The 21,832-nt window shown below is 41.1% G+C and overlaps 1 protein-coding gene across 1 annotated transcript; it reads left to right on the forward strand.

The window, feature by feature from the left end:
- Window positions 1-18,061: 18,061 nt before the first annotated feature.
- Window positions 18,062-18,981, forward strand: LOC123440434 (BAG family molecular chaperone regulator 4-like). The gene has a single exon (XM_045116998.1). The coding sequence runs from the start codon at window positions 18,257-18,259 to the stop codon at window positions 18,749-18,751; it is 495 nt and encodes a 164-aa protein (XP_044972933.1). The 5' UTR covers window positions 18,062-18,256; the 3' UTR covers window positions 18,752-18,981.
- Window positions 18,982-21,832: the final 2,851 nt, after the last annotated feature.

The raw sequence follows: 21,832 nt of genomic DNA on the forward strand, positions 1-21,832 counted from the left end.
CTTTGAGCCACCAACATGCTCAATTTTTGTCACCCATCCATAGCTGGCTCCGTCTAGAAGAAGAGAGAAGGGCATGGGTCCAAACCAGTGGATGTTGTCGTTGGACTGCAGGCTGAAGATGCCGCTCTCTCCCAATGCGAGCCTGACATACTCGACGGTGACGTCCTATCCGTTCAATGTTAACACGCACTACTCCAACACGAGAAGCTCCAACTCATGGATGAATGCATCCGATTCAGTGATGGGTCATGTCATCATGACACCCGAGATTCTGCATCCTATTCAGTTGATGGGTCATGTCATCATGACACCCGAGATTCTACATTTTTTATGTTTCAATTTGGTGGGTTTTGGGGGTTATGGTTGTTTTGTTAGTGCACGAGTGTTATAGTTCTTTCTTGCATCGAGGAGCGTGGTATGGTATGTCTCTTTATTAGGGATGATGTCTCATGGTTTTGTCTATGTTGTTGTTGCTCTATGTTTGTTGATTGAAGTCTTTGGAACAACCGGGCCACTTAAAAACAATAGGGGCAACATTAGCTAAACAAATGAAAAACAATCAACTGTCAAATGAGCCTTGAGGTATTCTATGCCTCCATGGACATCATCGTGGGCAATGGATCCTGAACACCATTCTAGGAGTCACCATGGGTGAATGGGAGCAAGCCCAATAAGATTGCACCTCTTATCTTTGAAGCATTGAAGAGAAAGCGTTGGAAGGCTCGGGAAGCAATGAAAGACAATGCTTTGGTGAACAAAATTAAGGTGCCATGCACCTTGACTTTGCGTTTCATCACGGAATTTGTCACCCTTTGGGAGTGCCTCCATACCACCTCTTTGTGGGATCACATCGAGGATGACATTGTCTGGAACTTCACTTTGGATGTGAATTATTCTACCGCCTCAGCTTATCATGTCTAGTTCATGGGCCTCATTCACTCTTCCACGAAGGCAATCATCTGGAAGCCATGGTCACCCTCAAAAGTCAAAAATTCCGGGTGGTTGGCAATCCAGGATAGGGCATGGACCGCTGACCGGTTTGCCAAGCATAGATGGCCGCATTGCAGGCATTGCCCTCTTTGCAAACGTGAAGACGAGACCATGAGACACCTCCTGTACAAGTGCCACTACACTCTCAGGGTCTGCGGGATGGTGAGGGATTGGCTGCAGCTCTTCATGATCCACACCCAAACCTGGGCTGTCGCGCGCTCGGTCAAGGATTGGTGGATAGCGATGTCAGGATGCCCACATGCCGCATCGCAAGGCTATGTCATCGATCAATATGCTTGTATCGTGGACAATTTGGAACAAAATAAACGCGGGGGTCTTTTGACGCAAATCTTCCCCTCCATTCGTCATTTTCTGCGTGATCAAGAACGATGCGACACTTTGGAAAATCAAGGGCGCGAAGCACTTGGGGTAAATTAATGATGGAAGAATAATGACTGTAATAAAGGGATCAATGTAATACCACTGTAACTTCTTCTTATTTAATGAACAAGGCAAGGCTTTTGCCTTTGTTTTAAAGAGAGAGAGAGAGAGAGATAGAGAGACTATGAGAGGCAAACGCCGTATGTAATGCTCCCTCTATCTGTGAAAATGAAGGCGTACAAATCTTGTCTGAAGTTGAACGTTGCAAATAATCCATAACTCTGATACCAAATTAATATCATTAAATACACAATAAAATACATTTTCATAAGTATATGTGTACTATTGTGCTTGTTGTGCAAGCATGGTCAAACACTATTATTGGTTTTCTTTAGGACAGTGCTAACTTCCAGTCGACTCGAGCTTAGCGACAGATCCGCACGATTCATTCCTACCTGATCGCTACCATCCCATGCTCGCTTGTACTGATTTTTATCCTTCTCTCAAAAATCGTAGTGAATTGCCACCTTTTTTGTTGCCAATTGTAGATAAGCAATGTTATTTGAACCTTTCTTATTTCTTACATATAAAAAATAATAATAAAGATTGGCTTGGTAACTTTGTCAAGACCAGAGTGATAAATATAGTATGAGCTACATCATAACTATACAATGATAAGATTGATAACTATAGTACGAGAAGGTTAAAGCATGGGGCAGCATGGTAATTTGACACACTAATTACCGGTGAAATGTTTCAAAAACTTTTCCCCTTGGATGAAAGAAACCATGATGTTTAAACGTAAGATATCAGGTCTGTGATGCATAAAATTGTCATAAATTTACATGAAAGTTATCGGAGGAGTTATGTTTCGATGTTTTTTCCTCGAAGTCAAAGTTAACATGGTGGTTAAACGTAAGTTATGAGGTCCTCGGTGCATAAATGACCATGTTATTTATACAGAAGTTACCGGGGCATGTTTCAATAACGTTTTTTCCATGGGTAAAAAATTATCAATATGTTGTATGTAAATTATCGAGTGTGTGGTGCGTAAATTACCATGTTATTTGCACTAGGTTATTAGGGGATATTTCTAAAAAAAATCGCCCAAGGTGAAAAGTGTTTATATATAAGTTATCATGTTAGTTGTACATAAGTTATAATCTTATTTACACAGAAGTTATCAGGATATATTTCAACAACCTTTTCACCTAGATGGTCAAAAAAGTTATATTTTATTTGAACTTGTCCGGAGCCAAGTAGTGGGTGAGTTGGCTAGTGTGTTAAGATCTCAATATTGAAGTCTTGAGTTTAACTCTCAACTTTAGCATTATTTTTTAGGCTATAAAACTATAAGTGTGGAAACTGCTGGCATCAAGATTTGTTTTCAGCATCTTTTTCTCTAAAAAATTATCAGGTTTGTGATGTGTGAATTATCAAACTATTCACACAACAATTAACCGAGGGTATTTCATCAACGTGCCTCCCTAGCTCCATCCGATCGCCAAATTTACCAAGACCGAGGTACATAAGTTATCAGGTCAGTGATGTGTGAGTTACCGTGATATTCACATAAAAGTTATCGGGGGTATATTTCATCACTTCACTTCGCCAAAATTGCCAGGACCGGGCTGCATAAGTTATCAGGTCTTCGATGTGCGAGTTACCATGCTATTCGCACCAAAGTTACCGGTTGATATTTCATCAACCCCCACCCCAAACTTATCAGGAATGGGTTATATAAGTTATCAGGTCTGTGATATGTGAGTTACCCTGATATTCACATAAAAGTGACCGGGGAGTATCCCCCGGTCGTCAAAATTACCACGGTGTCATCAACTCCAGATGAGTTGGTAAAATAGTCTACTTAAGCACGAAAAAAATGAACATTGCATCAAATTTTGTGCAAACATAGAAGAGGAGACAAGTTAAATAGCCTATTTGATTTTATTTTGCCAAGAAAAAGGAACATATGTGAGCTGGTTGACTAGTTGAGTTACCTCACGAGGGATAAAATGATCGAATCCTGCTAAACAAAAGGAAATAAAAATCGATCCTAAAACAAATCAGGGGATCACGCGGGAGAAGCGGATCAAGCGATCGCTGGGTCATGCAGATCTGTCGATAACGTCCGATCGACGGGACGTTAGCTTTCTTGTTTTCTTTAAGAGACGAAGGGAGTAGTAGATACTTTCAGTTAAGTTCTTCTTTGTACACAGGGAAGTATTCTCTCCGTCTTTCTAGAGATTTCATTAGGTGACTACATACAGAACAAAATGAATGAATTTACATTCTAAAATATGTCTATATACATCCGTATGTAGTCCTCTAATGAAACCACTAAAAAGACTTATATTCTTTTTGTTTCTAAGTATAAGTCTTTTTAAAGATTGCACTAAGGACCATATATGTAGCAAAATAAGTTAATTTACATTCTAAAGTATGTCTATATACATTGGTATATAGTCTTCTAGTAAAATCTCTAACGTGCACCGACGTTGAGTTTTTCCATGCAGAATCGTTTCAGAGCGTCCTGCGTTTGTGCAACGAATTAATCCCATCACATCGATCGTGCGTGCTCGTCCAACTCGATTGCTCTTTTCATTGAATATAAAAGTAGCTTTCTAGACACTGCCCCTGCATTAGGCGACAACCCGGCCTACAAGCCTGTAGTGAAAGACTACTTCACATCAATTTTTCGGCCAGTGATTGCATGTGTACGAGCTTAGGCCATACCATGTCCCCGCCGCAACTAGTAGCCTTGACAGCGCCCCGTTGTCGAAATTTACCTATTGCACGAATAAAGCCACAGGGGTACGTTTGTAACTTGCTTTTGAATTTTTATACGGAGTACTTGTTTAGACAAGAGTTTTTTTTTCTTTTCTGCGAAACCGACAAGCCAGACAAGACCTCTTGTCACTGACTCACTGCATTACATAGAAAAAATATCGGTCAATTTAAGAAAACCCACTCAACACAGCGCTACCTAGTAACCTAGCACCGATCAAGGAGTCAAGATCGTCGTCTGTTCACGATTGGGACAGCACAGGCAAGCACGCACCCAACCGAGCAACCCACCACTACGCAACTTGTTCCTGAATTTCACGTGGTTCGTATACATCTTCACGTCGATCTGATGACATGTTTTTATCCTTCCATTCTGATCGAAGCGGCAGTAATTCTGAACATCGCATCGTCTCTTCTCTAGTTGCAGCAGTCTTGCATGCACTGATACATGCCCTGAACGTTGCCGTGTTTACCGTGGCGACGGTAGGCACGCAATGTTCAGACCAGGCCAACCAGTAGAGCATCGGTCTCCGGTCTACCGTCTACGTACGTACTGTTGACACGTGGGTCCCGGTGAAGATTTGGCACGAACTGGAATCTGCAGACATAAATGGAAAACCAACAGCCAAATCATTGAAGAGTTCGCCGCGACGTCGCCATGGGCAACTTGAAGCTGTCTCCGGCCTGGGATCGGCCGAAGGGAACGCCCCCGTACGTGCTGCTACCGACGAATATGCCGTCGATGTCAGAAACAGCAATGGCGCTAGTGAAGTTGTTTGTGATCTCTTAAACAAAATCATGCACCAGTACATTACGTCCCACTATATATATCAAAATCTCTTCTTCCGTTTCATAATTTAAAAACGTTTTTAATTGTATAGAAAAATATTATTATATCATCAGACGGAGGGACTATATTATAATTATCTTCCGCCTGGACAAATTTGCTAGCTGCAGTAGATAGGTACTACAGTCCATTGACGAATCATGACAGTTCATTTGCTTGTAACCCAAGGGTCAAGCACCTACCTTTAACGCTCGGTTTACTAGCCGTGGCCGAGTTGACTGGTGACAATCTTTAAATCGTATGTTAAAATCAATAGATCTACCCACTGGCCACGGATCACCTTGACCTGTTAGGGAGATGGGTACCAGCTACTAGGTAGATAGGTGATGGTTTGTCGCGTTTGGTTGCTGAGCTTAACTGAATGCAACTTCACACACTAAGTGGTTCAAGCCCTTTCGTCTGGAACGGGACTTGTCAGTTGTGTGTGCATGGAAGGTGTGCCAGTCCTGCTTTTGCATGCACGCCTTCAGATTCACGTTTTGCCTCGAATTGATCTGTAGGCCACATCTGACGCCAGTGACCAGTTGGGTGCGGGCATGAAGTATCTGTCCTCGATCCGTGCCTTATGTGCTGTGAGTAGATCAGTGCCTAGTAGTATGCGGCTAAACCAGCCAGTAGTACGAAGCTTAAGCAGTAAGAACACCCGAAAGTCAGACGACTCACTGTTACACTCCTACTTTGGCTTGTTAGATGGTCCAACAGCTACCAACCTGTAGATATACTACAGGAGACAGGAACATGGCAATTACTTCGATCTGAGTATCAGCACACTTTAGTTCAGTATAGACTGTAGACTGTAGAGCACAGCTCCATAGTGGGCGGGACGTCAAGTTAACCACCTTTGTTGTGTTGGAAAAAGGAGTTACCGCTATACATCAATTAAAAAAATAAGACCATCCACGAATAACCCTTGGATATATATTTTTATAGAAGAATAAGTTCTAAGCACCCGGATCTCCTCTGGACTCGAACCCGGGTGGGTTTGCTCGCACCGAGCGAGCCAAGCCAGCAGGGTGACACCCCACTCTCTAAAATGAGACCATCTAAGAATAACCCTTGGAGGTATATTTTTATAGAAGGATAAGCTCTAAGCACCCGGGTCACCTCCGGACTCGAACCCGGGTGGGTTTGCTCGCACCGAGCGAGCCAAGCCAGTAGGGTGACACCCCACTCTCTAAAATGAGACCATCTAAGAATAACCCTTGGAGGTATATTTTTATAGAAGGATAAGCTCTAAGCACCCGGGTCACCTCCGGACTCAAAACCGGGTGGGTTTGCTCGCACCGAGCGAGCCAAGCCAGCAGGGTGACACCCCACTCTCTAAATGAGACCATCCAGAACTAGCCCTTGGAGATATATTTTTACAGAAGGATAAGCTCTAAACACTCGGGTCACCTCCGGACTTGAACCCGGGTGGGCTTGCTCGCACCGAGCGAGCTAAGCTAGCAGGGTGACACCCACTCTCGCTATACATCAATTAGCAAACGGCTGTTTGGTTGTCTGCTGCCGGGGGTTGTGAGCCAACAGACTGGAGGTTTCGCATCGAAAGCGAAACAAGGAGTTAGACAGTTAGTGCCTCTTCGGTTCCTCTCTACTTCCTCGACTACGCTCCCAAGCAGAGCAGGCTACAACTTATTTTGACGAAGCGGCTTAAACCGAGCTCCACAACTCCGCGGAATGGAGCGGAGGGGAGAGACTCCGAACAAAGGTAGTTTCCTTGGATGGTAATTGTGAATCTGTGTGACTGGTGGTATCGTAAATTTTAGTCACTAGGTTACATTTAGTTGAGTACCCAAGTTTATTCTCCTTATCCAGTCGCATTTGCATTCCAAAAAACGAGGCGCTTGTCCGGTCTTAAACTGAAGCCCTTACAGTTCCAACAAGTCTACTAAAGTGCAAAGACACCAACGAATGAAAAAATAGCTGGGATACGTGCCGCAGGTAGAACACGACGGTGCAACAACGGTGGCCCTGTTTGGATACTCTAACTCGGTTATAGGTTAGAGTTAGATTCTAACTCTGGACTAACCCTAAACTAACTCCAACCAGAGAGGTGTTTGGATGACAGAGTTAGATTGTTAATAAATGCACCTTTTTCAATCATTCGACTCCTTTAACTTGGATTTGGTGTGGTGGAGGTAAAGGGAAAAGTAACTTTTTCTGGGTCCCACTTAACTCTAACCCAAATAAGCACCCCTTGGATGGGTTAGATGCATCTAACCAACTCTGACCCTCTTGTTTGGATATTTTGGGGTTAGTTCAGTCGAAACTAACCAACTCTAACTCTAACCCATGGATCCAAACAGGGCCGATAAAGAAGAACCGGGAAGCTATCGAGGTAGCGACGGACGGCTCCCTGTTGATGATATAGTGATGTCCACTATAGCGAGCATCACAACGCTCAGTGCACCTTGCTCACATCATTGATGACCTCTCTTCTATGGTTTTGCAAGGTTCCATAGCTACAAGAAAGGCATCAATATTCTATATCTAAATAGTTAACCTTCCTTAAAAAAATTAACATACAAGCATGCCACATCATCCCATAACATGCATGAGAAAAGTCCCACCTCCACTATCATATGTCTCCCAACATGCAAACATGTCACTTCATCATTAAACATGTATGAAAAAAAGACTAATCTCAACATGCAAACACACATAAAATTTTCATTTTTTTATGTTATTCATATTTCATAAACATTTCACAACTATATAGTAATCAAACATAATAAATTATATGTATTTACAATTATAACTTTATATTATTACTTCAAATATTCATGTTTCGTACAACGAATCACATTAAAATATATTGCAAAATATTTCGGTAACAAGGTGCGTGGTATCATCTAGTTTATGTAGCAGAAAACGGGATGCCTTACGAATTGTCCCTCTATCATAGCTTTGTTCCTAATTGTCGAGATCAGCCATGAGATAGCCCCAAAGCCTAGCCACACCATCCTTCTATCTCGCGCCGTAGTGGAAGCTATCAATCGATATAGGCCAGAGAACCCACTCAATATAAGTCGCATTTGCATTCACTTAACAATCAATTTGGAAGCTTCATATTTTTCTCTACAAGCTATAATTAATGAGAAATGCTTATCTATACAAATATAAGAAGACCCAAAGGATAGACCCACAAACGTCGTTCATCAATACAGGTCAATCCAGCGACTTTGGTTTCACATTCTTTTCATATTGTTCCACCAAAATGTCTTCTTAATATTTTTGATACATTTTAGTGCTCCCAGGGTGCATGGTGCATAAGGATGAGTATCCCCATTGAAAGGAGTTAATCGGTTTGGACAAGGAAAGAAATTGAGTCCAAGATATGTTGGACCTTCTCATGTTATCAAACAAATTGGAGAGGTGGCTTACCAATTAGAGCTATGCGAGGCTCTCGCTGGTGTAGATAATGTATTCCACATGTCCTTACTTCGTAAATGCCGAAAATCACCACATCAGCTCGTGGAACTAGAACTGTCTCAAATGCGGGAGGATTTATCATACGAAGAATATCTCCCTCCGTTTTTAAATATAAGTCTTTTTGGATATTTCATTAGAAGACTACATACGGAACAAAATAAGTGAATCTATACTCTAATGTATGTCTACATATGTCCGTATGTAGTTTTGTAGTGAAAACTCTTAAAAGACTTATATTTAGGAACGGAGGAAGTATTAAAGACCGCGAGACTAGGCGCCAAACCATTCGGTTCGTCAAGGTACAGTGGAAAAATCACAGTAAGAATAAGGCCACCTAGGAAAGTGAAGACGACTTAAGAAAAACATTTCCGCACCTTTTCAAAGGTGGAGGTGTGCAAATATATATATATATATATATATATATATATATATATATATATATAGACACCCAGGGTGAAGAATAAGATCACGACGTAAATTTCTCACATGCATGATGTAATTTTACGGTTGTCCTTTCCTTCACGACATATATATAGGGTCGCGCTATTCGTCATCCTGGACGAGGAATAGTTATTCCTCACCCCCTCTATTTTAACATTAATGCACCGTAATTTTATATTTCATAATTTTTTTTCTTATTTTATATGCAAAAAGAGACCGTAAAAAAATATAATCAACGTAAAAACAAATATGTGAAGGTTCTGCTATGGAAAGTCTAATTAATGGGTTAATCAATTAGCATTGATTTGGAAAAGATAATTGATACTATCATTTATTTAGTATCCTAAACAGATGGAGGGTCATGCATGCATGTTAATTGGAGAGAGAATCAAGATTTAATGTCAAGATTTCTAGGCGTAAATGTACTACTTAGGTATATTATTTCCTCACACTCGTGTTGACATTTTTATTAGTACGTGATAGATGGACGGTCGTATATATCAGTTCGTATAGTAAAGTGTGAGTCTATATCGTTTACCAGTTAGTAACCGAGTATGTATGTTCAGGAGAAGTTAAAATACAAAGTTTTTTTTACAACATTAGGTATATTTTTAAAATTTAATAAATGGGTAAGTATGGTGAGCAGAAGTTAAAATAGGAATTTAGTAACCGGATTTATGTATATTATTCTTCGGTACAAAATAGCAATTGTGTATATTTCATCAGGTATAAAATACGCTTGGAATGTTTTATATTTCTGTTACGTATAATAACTCGAGTATGTGTATAATTTTATTAGGTATATTACCAACATCTACCAGTAGGTATAATACCCCCAACTATTACCACACGAATGTGCTAAGTATATAGTTGTAATACGTACATATTTCCATTAGATAACCGGGTATGTATGGTGAGTAGAAGTATTAAAATAGGAAGGTAGTAACAGAGTTTGCGTATATTATCATTAGGTATGATAATCCTGGTGCGTGTACAAGACTCGTTGGACGATTTTTATAGGTATTTAGACTTTTGAATAAATTATTGGAAAGATAGTATCCGAATACAAATGTTGAGACTACTTTTAAAGAGACAATAGTATAATTGTATAATGGAAAAAATTGTTATAACAGAATCAGTAGCATGCATTGTTTTTGGAAACTAATTTCCAATCAATGAGCGTGGAGGGTACTAATGCATGCACGTAGAAATGAAAAGAAAACTGTTTGAAAAGTACTACTAAGTATTTGCAAGCGAAAAAACCTTAAAGGTTTGATCCGAATAAGATGTCCAGGCACCTAGGTGCCTCAAACATTTTATCTATATATATATATAGAGAGAGAGAGAGAGAGAAGTAAAATGTTTGGGGCACCTAGGAGCCTGGGCACCTAGCTTTTAATAACGTGCATGTCTATTTATTAGCATTTATGTTTTTATAAATAATTAAAACACACATTAGTTGATGTAAAGAGAATAAAAAAAGAAAAGAAAAGAATGTACATGTTAACATTCATTTTTTTGGATCGAGGTATACATGCATGTACGCATAATGTGACTCGCCGACCGACGAACCTTCTATACACAGGTGAATATCGGTCATATATAATAGCTACTAATGATATTATGTACATACACAGGTATATTTATCCAATTATTTATTCTAGGTTCTAGCTAGTAAAAAAATGTACTTACGTGAATATGTATACCTAGTAACGAAATTATGTACATACACGAATATGCATATACCTACTAATTATATTATATACATGCGCTTGTATGCATATACCTACTAGTAAAATGATAAAGAAATATTTTCAAAAAATGATATACCTACTAATAAAATGATAATGAAATATTTTCAGGTATACATACGCAGGTATGTTGAAACGTTCCATGCATGCTAGTCTCTTTCTTTTTTCTATTATAGAATTATTTTCATGCATGGTGGCCACCGACCTTATTTATGGCATTTAATTAGTGATTAGTGCATTAATACACATACTCATTATAATAGCACACATCTACATGCAATCGGGTGGTGAAAAGACAAGGAGCATGAGCACCTAGGTGTCCTAAACGGTTGTAATATATGTACAAAACAACCAATTGCCTAGGTTATAATATATGTGGGCAACGTGATATAGAAGGCATCAAATGGGTAGACTCTAAACTGGGACTGCTTCAATTCATTAAAATCAACTTTACTTCATCAAATTTACTTTGAAGCAGTTTGATACAGAAGCTAGCACTATCAAGAAAATGTTTGGCTAACATCTAGCTCCAGTTTCAAGAATAGAAATTTGACGGAGATAATCTATTTGATTGGTTGAGGGGAAATAAGTGAAGGGTATCCACTTACTGGTGGTAGTGGTGACTAATTTCTCCCCAACTCCAGCTTCTAGAGTTTTTTAGAGCACCTTCTTAGGAGCTTCATAAATTTTTTGAAGTTGTACTTCAGATTCTAGTTTTTTTCGGAGCCGTATATCATGGAGCTATCCTGTTTGGCTTGTCTTTTCTAAAACAGAGCTGAATTTTAAAGAACAGAGTAGTCCCAAACAGACTTTAACTATGGTACTATTGAAATACTATTAACCAGACTTGGGTAAGGTCGATCTAATCCAGCCGCTTTTCCTTAGTCGGTAGGGCCAATAAGTGTCTCGCTCTCACATATCCTCTCCTCGCTATAAATAGGCTTTCGTTCACACAACGCATCTCGTACCCATCCAAAAAATTCTCCATCCTAGTTGATAGTGACCGGAGGACGGCGAACGATCGGAGAAGCCTAGGAGAGATTCTGTAACGCGTAAGTCCCGATCCTATTCTTATTTTGGTTCGAGGATCTCGATAGAGGTTGAAACGTATTTTATCGTTTCGTAAGAATTGAATATTGTTAAAAATACATGTAAATAGGAGATGAGTATATAAAATTGGCTTACACTCATCATAAACTAAGTCATGATCATCCCAATACAAGCATCCGTAGAAGTCGTCATACATAAAAGCAGGATCCGACTACAGACGAAATCAAACGATAAAAGCGACATCCATCCTTGATAATTCAAGGTTGTCGTCCAAGAACCCATCCTATGATCGAAGAAGAAGAAACTCCAAATCAAACTAGCATCGCTCTCACGTCAAAGTATCGCATTACCTGTACATGCAACTGTTGTTGTAGTAACCTTTGAGCCACGGGGACTCATCAATCTCATTTCCAAGGGTATCAAGACTAGCAAAGCTTGATGGATGAGGTATGGTTAAGTGAAAATGCTACAACAAGCGCTAAGCATGTATTTGAGTGGCTAACTAACGAGTACAAAAATAAAAAGAGTATTCTACGCGTAAAAGGACGTGAACTAGCAATGATCAAGAAACGATCCTGAACACCTACTTACGAGTCAATCATAACCCCACTGTGTTTCCTTGTTGGTTCAAACCTCAAAAAAAAGATGATCATGGTTACATACACGGTTGGTGTATTTTAGTTGAGTTTACTAAAAGTTTGATATAACCGGGTGTTAAACAAATTTTCAAGTTGTCACATAACCGCGGGCACGACTCTCCAAAAGATTTAACCCTACACGGGTACTCCAACTCATCCATCACAAACTAGCCACAAGTTGTGTGAAAAACCTCAACCTTGAGATAGCCCGAAGTATCCTCAAAATCCCAGTGCACAAGACGCTCGAGAAGGATAAAGAAAATCCAGCAAAGCCATCCGGAGTAGAGCGAGCGGAGCTATAATGTTGAGCCGTGGTCAATTGATCCGAATGACTTCGGTCCAAACACTGGTACATGCATACAACCTATGAAGAGAAAAACTAAAAACATGCTATTTGCCGCTCGCTGCGTCAAGCCGTCGGTGCCTCGCAAGGGCGAGCGACACAACAGTGACGCACGGACCAGCCCGTATAACTATTCCAATGCCCTAATTTTGGGAACCTTCAAGAGGTTTCCTTTTGAGTTTTTCCGGTTTGGAAAACTTCTAAAGATTCCCTGAACTGTTTTTTCTAGTTTCCTCCTTTCCATAATTCTTTTCTATTCTTTTTTTCCTTACTGTTTTTATTTAAAAAAATGTTTTGGGTTTAAAAAAAAATTGGATTTTCAAAGAAATATCTGTATTTTCAAAAAATGTTCTATATTTTCAGAGAAATTTCGGATTTTCAAAAATTATATTTCAAATTCGAAAAGTTTTTTTGTTCTCTTTTTGAAAACTATTCGGGATTTTAAGAAACAGATCTCGATTTTCAAAAATGTTCTAGATTTTCGAAAATGTTTGGAATTTTGAAAAATTGTTCTTCAAAATCGAAAAGTATTTTACTTTTAAAAAAAATGATGTGGATGTTCAAAAAACTTTAGAATTTTCAAAAGTTGTTCTGCAAATTCGAATTTCTTTCTTGCTTTTTATACAATGTTCTAAATTTCAAATAGTTCGAAAAACAATGTTCCTTTTTCAAAATTTGTTTGGGAGTTTTAAAGTTCGTCTTTCAAGTTTCGTTCTGCAGGTCCAAAAATGTTTGGATGCAAAAGTTGTATGTGTTTCCAAATTTTCTTTTGGAATTTCAAAAATGTTCTTCTTTTTGAAAAATAGTTATGATTCACTTGTTTGGGTAGTTTAAAAAATGTTCCTGTTTAGAAGTTTGCTCGCAAAATTTTAAAACAAATCATGTTTTTATTTTTTGTTTGGGTGTATTGAAAAAATGTTCCATTTTTACAAATTGTTGGCAAATTTAAAAATAAATCGTGTTTTCAAATTTTGTTCAAGAGTTTAAAAAATGTTCGCATGCAAAAGTTGTTCGTCTTTTCAAATTTTGCTTTGGAATTTGAAAAATGTTCCTGTTTTCGAAAAAAATGTTCATGTCCAGTTTTTTGGTAGTTTAAAAACTGTTCCTGTTTTAAAAATTTGTTCACAGATTTTCAAAAAATCGTGTTTTCACGTTGCATTCGGGAGTTGTAAAAATTGTTACGTTTCAAAAATAGTTTGCAAACTTAAAAAAATATTCATGTTTTCAAATTTTGTTCTGGAGGTTCCAAAATTGTTCCATGCAGCCCAAAACAGTTATTACGCAATCCAGAATATAGCAGCCGAAAAGAACTAGTACGCAGGCCCATTGCCACTTTGATCGCCACGCAGGGGCACATAGGACCAGTGTCACTTCCGATCGATCTCAAAACAATAGATCTATCTCATGATCGCGAGATTACTCAAAGAAAATTACTTAAAATCTCATGATCGCGAGAGCAAGTAGTTAAGAAGCGTTTCTTCGGGAGCCTTTCAATGATCACTCTCATGCGTCGTCATTTGACGTGTTCTCAATCACCATCACGTGTCGCGTTTTGTGTGTTTTCTTTATATTTCGTTTTTTCTATTTTTCTCGACATTGTAGTTGTGTTTTTTTCTTTTTTGTATTTCGATTTTTCAAAGGTGTTTCTTAGCTTTTGAACGAAAAATAAAATAAATATTTCCTTTTTCAAAAATCATGATTTTTCTTACACAAGGGGTACGTATTTGCTTCCACGAAAGACGCGGTTGTGCCATTCGAGAACGAAAAAATAATATGTTTTTTTCTTCTTCAAGAGGCACGGTTTTTGCTTTCTCGGAAGACACGGTTTTGCTTTTATGAGAGGCACGTTCATGCCTTTAGGAAACAAAAAAAAATACATTATTTATTTCTTTTTTGCGAGAGGCACGAATCTGATTTCAGGAGAGACAAAACCATGCATCTGAGAAATAAAAAAATGTTTTCTGTTTTTATTTCTTTTATAAGAGGCAAGGTTTTATTTTCGCGAGAGACACGGATTTGCTTTGGCGAGAGGCCGTGCCTCTTCAAAACAAAAATAAATGTATTTTCTGTTTTATTTTTCTTTCGCGAGAGGCACGACTTAGCTTCCACAAGAGGCACGTATTTGCTTCCCTGAGAGGCACGACCGAGCCTCTCGGAAACGAAAAACATGTTTTTATTTTTTTCTTTCGCGAGAGGCACGACTTAGCTTCCACAAGAGGCACGTATTTGCTTCCCTGAGAGGCACGACCGAGCCTCTCGGAAACGAAAAACATGTTTTTATTTTTTTCTTTCGCGAGAGGCACAGTTTTTCGTTCTTTTTTTAAATAGTTCGTCATAACCTATCAACACAGGATGTAGTTTTGATGATCTCCTCGCGAGGAATCCAACGGTGAAGACGATTCCAAATTTAAACGCACGTTTTAAGAGATAAAATATTTTGAAAATACAGATCGACGAAAAAAGGGAAAACTCACAGGTTGAGACAAGTGACACACTGCAGGTGAAAGTGATCTTTGAAAGGAGTACCCCTAATTTAGTGATTCACATGATCGCTCTTGTGTAAGATCGAAAGAAAGTCAGGATCTTTCGTTCTCGTTCACGCGTGTGCTCGGTCTCGATCACGTCCCTATCAATCACTTCTTTCTTTCTTCAGGTCTCGTGCACTCGCCCCGTGTGTTCCTTAGAACCGCCCGCCGTCATGGCCACTCCTGATCTCCACTCCTCCCCTCCATGAAACATGAAAATTTGTTTCACACATTCGATCCGTAAATGACACTAGAGCTGATTTCTTCGTCTAATTCTTGTTCCTCCTATATCATCTAAAATTCCTATTCTACTTATTATCTTATTATGGTTTGTTTGACGTGTTGATTTTGTAATAATGGCACGTCTGTGCGGGTAACTTAATCATGTGGATTACACGATTGAGAGATGATTTGATGAACTACTCCATCGTTTTCTTGTTGGAGCAAAGACTTCTATATCAACTCCACATAGGGATGTTATAGATTACTTCTTGAAGATGAAAGATCATACATGTCAAGAAAAATAGAAAGGTAACTACTTTATAATCCAAGCTTATTTTGTTATGATACATCCTGTTATTTCTTATTTATGTGGGATTACTAAAATAATATTATAGACATATTACTTAATACGAGTGATGTATTTTTAGGCATATATATTATAGCTACTGTGTTCATGAGGGTATACATTAGAGCTATTTATTCACATTGACCCCGACGACCTTTTATCCTGGCTTCGCCCCTGGATATAAGTGTCGCAAGATGACGGCGGCGCAACCGTAACCTCAATCTCACTGCTCCTCGGTCCGTGAAAGAGTAGGCGCGCTGGTGCCTTGCCCCTCCCAATCTATTGAGACCAGCGTGATAAGACGTGCAATGGCTAGCCATGCCTGGGTCGAGTCAAGGACCAGGGGAGCTATGGATCTTGTTGGACCTTCTCTGACGGGCGCCATGGAGGCTAGCTCACCATGCCATCATAGGGGTGAGCAACAAGGAGAAGCCGGTGCAGCTGTTCCAGCAAGAGCTCGTCGATTGTGATGCAGGGAGATATGGCTGCGACCGTTAGCGCTTTCCAGTACGTGACCAAGAACGGCGTCGCGTTCTCGACACACTTTATCCTCACATAGGAGTGAACAGTACATGCCATGCAAGTGCTACACCGTGCGAAGACGCCGATTCAAATCACTTATTACAAACGATGAGAAAAGAATTCACACGAGTGAGGCTAACGCTTAGGGTTTTGATATGTTTGTTTAGCTTTTGTGCCGTGCTCAAATTTTTCTGCATATCTCCTAGCTTCTCAAATATTTGAATCCCTTCATGAATATAAGGAGCAATTTGAGGTAAGGGAGGAGTTCCAACCATCCCTTCTATTATCTCATGGGCAGCATAACAATAAATCTCAGTAAAATTCCCTTTAGCCGCGAAATCTAGAATTTGCCTATTAGACATGTTGAGTCCTACTAGAAGTTATGAAGAAGGACCTTCGTATCATTTTTTATAATATCGTTACGATGGGACTCTATTACACGATACCAAGCAACTTTTAAGCTCTCATTTTGCCTTTGTTTGAAATAGAATACTTCGAAATCCGGAAAAAACATTAATAGAAAGACAAGACATGGTGACAAACCAAGTAAACTAATAAGCGAATAGAAATATCTTTTGTATTTTTGAAGTTTTACAACAAGCAAATAAAGAAAAGTACATGAAGACAAATAAAATGATAGAACAACTGATTGATAATATGTATGAAGAAGTCTGATGGGAATTTGATGATTTCTTCCTGACAACGACGCCAAAAATTCTTTCTGCTACTTATAAGTTGCGTTAAGTTTTTTTCTGAAGAAAAAACGATGAAACAATATATAGTAGTGATAAGTATTTTTCCTTAGTTGGGAATCAAGTGACGGGATAGGCGACAAAAACCGGACCGGTGGCAGCACCGGGGCTAGGGTTCGTTCAAACTAAACTAGTCGACGGTTGCTCAAAAAAAAAAAAAAACTAGACTAATGGACAGCATCGACGCGGTGGTTCCTCCATCGGCTGCTCGACAAATCATTCTGCACAGTGTCCGCGTTCGCGGTTCGTTGCCGCCGGCCGGCGCCGCGATCTCCTCCGATAGACCATATGGATCTAGCGCCTAAAATAATACGGCGCGGCAGGCCCTCCGCCCGCCCGCGCATGTGCGATCAGACCGCCGGCCGATTGGCAACCAAATCCAGATGCGTGCAGTGGTAGCGTAACGTGGCATTTCATGGGAGCACTATACTCGTATTATCATCGCGGTTTTGTATGGCTAGCTAGCTTCGGTGCATGTGCATCTCATCATCCCGGCCATGCTAGCTACGTACAGAGGCTAGACGCCGATCGATTGTTTGGTGGGTGATGCGAATCAGTTCCTTCTTTTTTCTTTACTCTGGCCGGAAAATCCACACGCTCGCCTGGTTCCTACACGTACCATGTATACAATGTTTCATCGCCGTGGCTTGAGACGCACGCTCTTCTAAACCACCCGACCAGCTTTATCACCGGACATCGACGTATCTGGTTAGAGACGAAACACATTTTAGCAGTAAGTAGATTTCAATTCAGGGGGAAAGTTGTCCGGACTAGGTTGGTTTCGGATGAACAGTGTCAGTGCAGTACTTATATAGAGTAAACGAATGGAAACAATCAAAACAAACGACAAGAGAAAACTAACCTACCTGCAGCCGGTGGGAGGATTCCGTCGGCCCCGCCATTCATGCAGATGCAGAGACCGTGTTAGATCGTTGCCACCTCCCCATGTGCTGCTCCGATCCCGTCGCATCAGCAACAGCAGACAGGTGTCGCCTAATTCGCGTACACCACACTCAATTAACGCTAATCTCTCCACCTTGCCCTCATCCAGTCATCCTCGACACCTTCTCCCGCTTTAAAATCCCAAGCGTCTCTCCATCAAGCCTCACGCAGCACAACATCCAGACAGAGAGAGCAGAGAGCTAGCTAGCTAGCTATCCAGTGATCATCCATCGGCGTCATCACACACGCGAGGCGGAGAGGCACGGGGAGAGCTCGGAGGAGCAGAAATGGTGAAGATCCCGAGCCCGAGGAGGCTGTTCAGCAGGCGGTCCAAGAGCACGGTGGGCATCGGCGGTGGCTTGGACATGTGCGCCATGGTGGCCGAGCACGAGAGGATCGAGTGGGAGGTGCGGCCGGGCGGGATGCTGGTGCAGAAGCGCCGGGGGGCGGGAAACGAGGCCTGCGACGCAGCGGAGGCCATCCTGGTGCGGGTCTCAGCCAGCTGCGGCGGGTGGCAGCACGATGTCTCCATCGACGCCACCGCCACCTTCGGCGACCTCAAGGTGCTGCTGTCGCTGGCCACCGGGCTGTGGCCCAGGGAGCAGCGGCTGCTGTACCGGGGCAGGGAGCGGGATGACGGCGACCACCTGCACATGGCCGGCGTGCAGGACAAGGACAAGGTGCTGTTGCTGGAAGACCCCGCCGTCACGGAGAGGAAGCTCAGGTCCACCAGCCTCGCGCAGCTCATGGGGGTGCCCTGCCATTCCTTCATCCAAGTCTAACAAACCCACGCCCCATCAGCTGTTCAGCGAAGATATGTTTCAGATGTGTTAATTAAGTGTTAACTCCATTCTTTTCTTTCTTTAGAGTTTTTTGGGTTTAATCAGGGCTTAGATTTGGCCGATTGAATCCAAAAAGGGGCACCATTAGGACACAATACAGCACGGTACATGTAAAATGTTGTAATTTGTATAAGCAGACAATGACAGTGTCACAGTGATTGTGATTTCTACGATGTGTGTCTTCCATGTGTGTCTTTATTCTCTGTTGATGGCTCCATGTACATTCTTCCGATAGCAATAAAGTTCACACTATGCTACATATACATTTCTAGCAATTTACTTGTTTTTAAGCATTCTTTTCGGATCATGATATTCACCACACATGGCATATCACACGTCCTGAATTGCATAATCAAGAGACACCCACACGGTTATGTATGGACGAATATTAAAACTGTCCAGACGTGTGGGCGCAGCTACTTCGTGTCACACGTCTAACAACTACTACTCATCTTTATCTCATGTGTGTGGCACGAAGCAAATATGTCCATACGTCCTCACGTAGCTATGTTAGTTACCCGCGGTATGACATTTTTGTTACCTCGGGATAGCAAATTTAGTTACCCGGGATGGCAAATGTAGTTGTGAAAGCATGTCAACTTCTTTGTTTTGATAAACTATAGTTGCCATGTCTAACTAACTGTTGTTGCCGCGTGTAATCAAACCATAGTTGTCATGTGTGATTAACTACTTGCCCTATATGGCCAAACAATAGTTGTCATATGTGATTAACTAGTTGTCACCTGTGGTCCAAGCCTAGTTATCATGTATGGTTAATCATGGTTGCCATTTGTCTTTGCCTAGTTGTCACGTACGCGCAACTTCAGTTGTCATCTAGCAACGAGCTATAGTTGTCATGTGTGTTTACCTAGTTGTCACGTACGTGCAAGTGCACTTGCCATCTAACGACGTACGAGCGTCTTGTGCGCGAAGGGCAGTTCACCCACATGTGTGCAGACTAGGTGTTGACTGTGCGGGCGTTGGAGAGTTGGCCCACACGGCGCAGCTGGCAACCGCACGCTGTGGGTCGTATGGGCGAACTCTCCAATGCTCACACACACGATGATGCATACGTGGCACACAAAAGTCATCAAACATTGTCAAGATTCGTGCATAACAGAATCAACGTGGATTGACGTGTGTGGGCGAAGTGCAAACATGCCATACATGTGGGCGTTATCATTTAGGTTCTTTTTTCATCCATTTATGTTGAAATAAGATGTACCCATTAGTTAGCATTGAATATATTTTTCCTCCACATAACAGCCATTTATATTAAAGATGTGACTGAACCCAAATTACAGTCAGTTTCACACATGTGAAGGCTGTCGGAGTGTGGGATCTGCATCCAAGAACTAGGGTTCGAACACTCGGGGACTTTGCTTGGGAACCTACAACACGACGGTAAAAAAAGCAAGATCGGCGACGAACTCACTCCTTCTCGCCGGGGACTACGGAGACGCGCAAACTATGCAGGTTCGGGCCACCGTACGTGATACGTCTCCAACGCATCTATAATTTTTGATTGTTCCATGCTATAATATTATCAACTTGGAATGTCTTATATGCATTTATATGCCTTTTTATATCATTTTTGGGACTAACCTATTAACCCAGTGGCTAGTGTCAGTTTCTGTTTTTTCCGTGTTTTTGACCTTTTTCAGAAATGAATACTAAACGAAGTCCAAATGGAATAAAACCTGCGGGATGATTTTTTTCATAACACAAGATACCCAGAAGACTTGAGAACCAAGGCAGGAGGTCTCGTGGGAGGTCACGAGCCCCCTAGGCGCGCCTAGCAGGCTCGTGGGCCCCCTTGCCTCCTCTGTCCTACCTCTTTCGCCTATAAATTCCCAAAAATCCCAAAACCTCCAGAGAGAGCCACGAAAATACTTTTCCGCCGCCGCAAACTTCTGTCTCCGCGAGATCCCATCTGGGGACCGTTCTGGTGCCCTACCGGAGGGGGATTCGGACACGGAGGGCTTCTTCATCAACACCATTGCCTCTCCGATGATGCGTGAGTAGTTCACCATAGACCTTCGGGTCCATATCCAGTAGCTAGTTGGCTTCTTCTCTCTCTTGGATCTTCAATACAAAGTTCTCCATGATCTTCATGGAGATCTATCCGATGTAACTTTCTTTTGTTGGAATTATGCCCTAGAGGCAATAATAAATATAGTTATTATTATAATTCCAGTATCAAGATAATCGTTTATTATCCATGCTATAATTGTATTGAATAAAGACTTATATACATGTGTGGATACATAGACAAAACACTATCCCTAGCAAGCCTCTAGTTGGCTAGCCAGTTGATCAAACATAGTCAGTGTCTTCTGATTATAAACAAGGTGTTGTTGCTTGATAATTGGATCACGTCATTAGGAGAATCACGTGATGGACTAGACCCAAACTAATAGACGTAGCATGTTGACCGTGTCATTTTGTTGCTACTGTTTTCTGCGTGTCAAGTATTTGTTCCTATGACCATGAGATCATATAACTCACTGACACCGGAGGAATGCTTTTTGTGTATCAAACATCGCAACGTAACTGGGTGACTATAAAGATGCTCTACAGGTATCTCCGAAGGTGTTCGTTGAGTTAGTATGGATCGAGACTAGGATTTGTCACTCCGTATGACGGAGAGGTATCTTGGGGCCCACTCGGTAATACAACATCATACACAAGCCTTGCAAGCAATGTAACTTAGTGTAAGTTGCGGGATCTTGTATTACGGAACGAGTAAAGAGACTTGCCGGTAAACGAGATTGAAATAGGTATGCGGATACTGACGATCGAATCTCGGGCAAGTAACATACCGAAGGACAAAGGGAATGACATACGGGATTATATGAATCCCTGGCACTGAGGTTCAAACGATAAAATCTTCGTAGAATATGTGGGATCCAATATGGGCATCTAGGTCCCGCTATTGGATATTGACCGAGGAGTCACTCGGGTCATGTCTACATAGTTCTCGAACCTGCAGGGTCTGCAGACTTAAGGTTCGACGTTGTT

The sequence above is a fragment of the Hordeum vulgare genome, chromosome 3H, assembly GCF_904849725.1.
Source record: "Hordeum vulgare subsp. vulgare chromosome 3H, MorexV3_pseudomolecules_assembly, whole genome shotgun sequence".
NCBI classification, from domain to species: Eukaryota; Viridiplantae; Streptophyta; class Magnoliopsida; order Poales; family Poaceae; genus Hordeum; species Hordeum vulgare.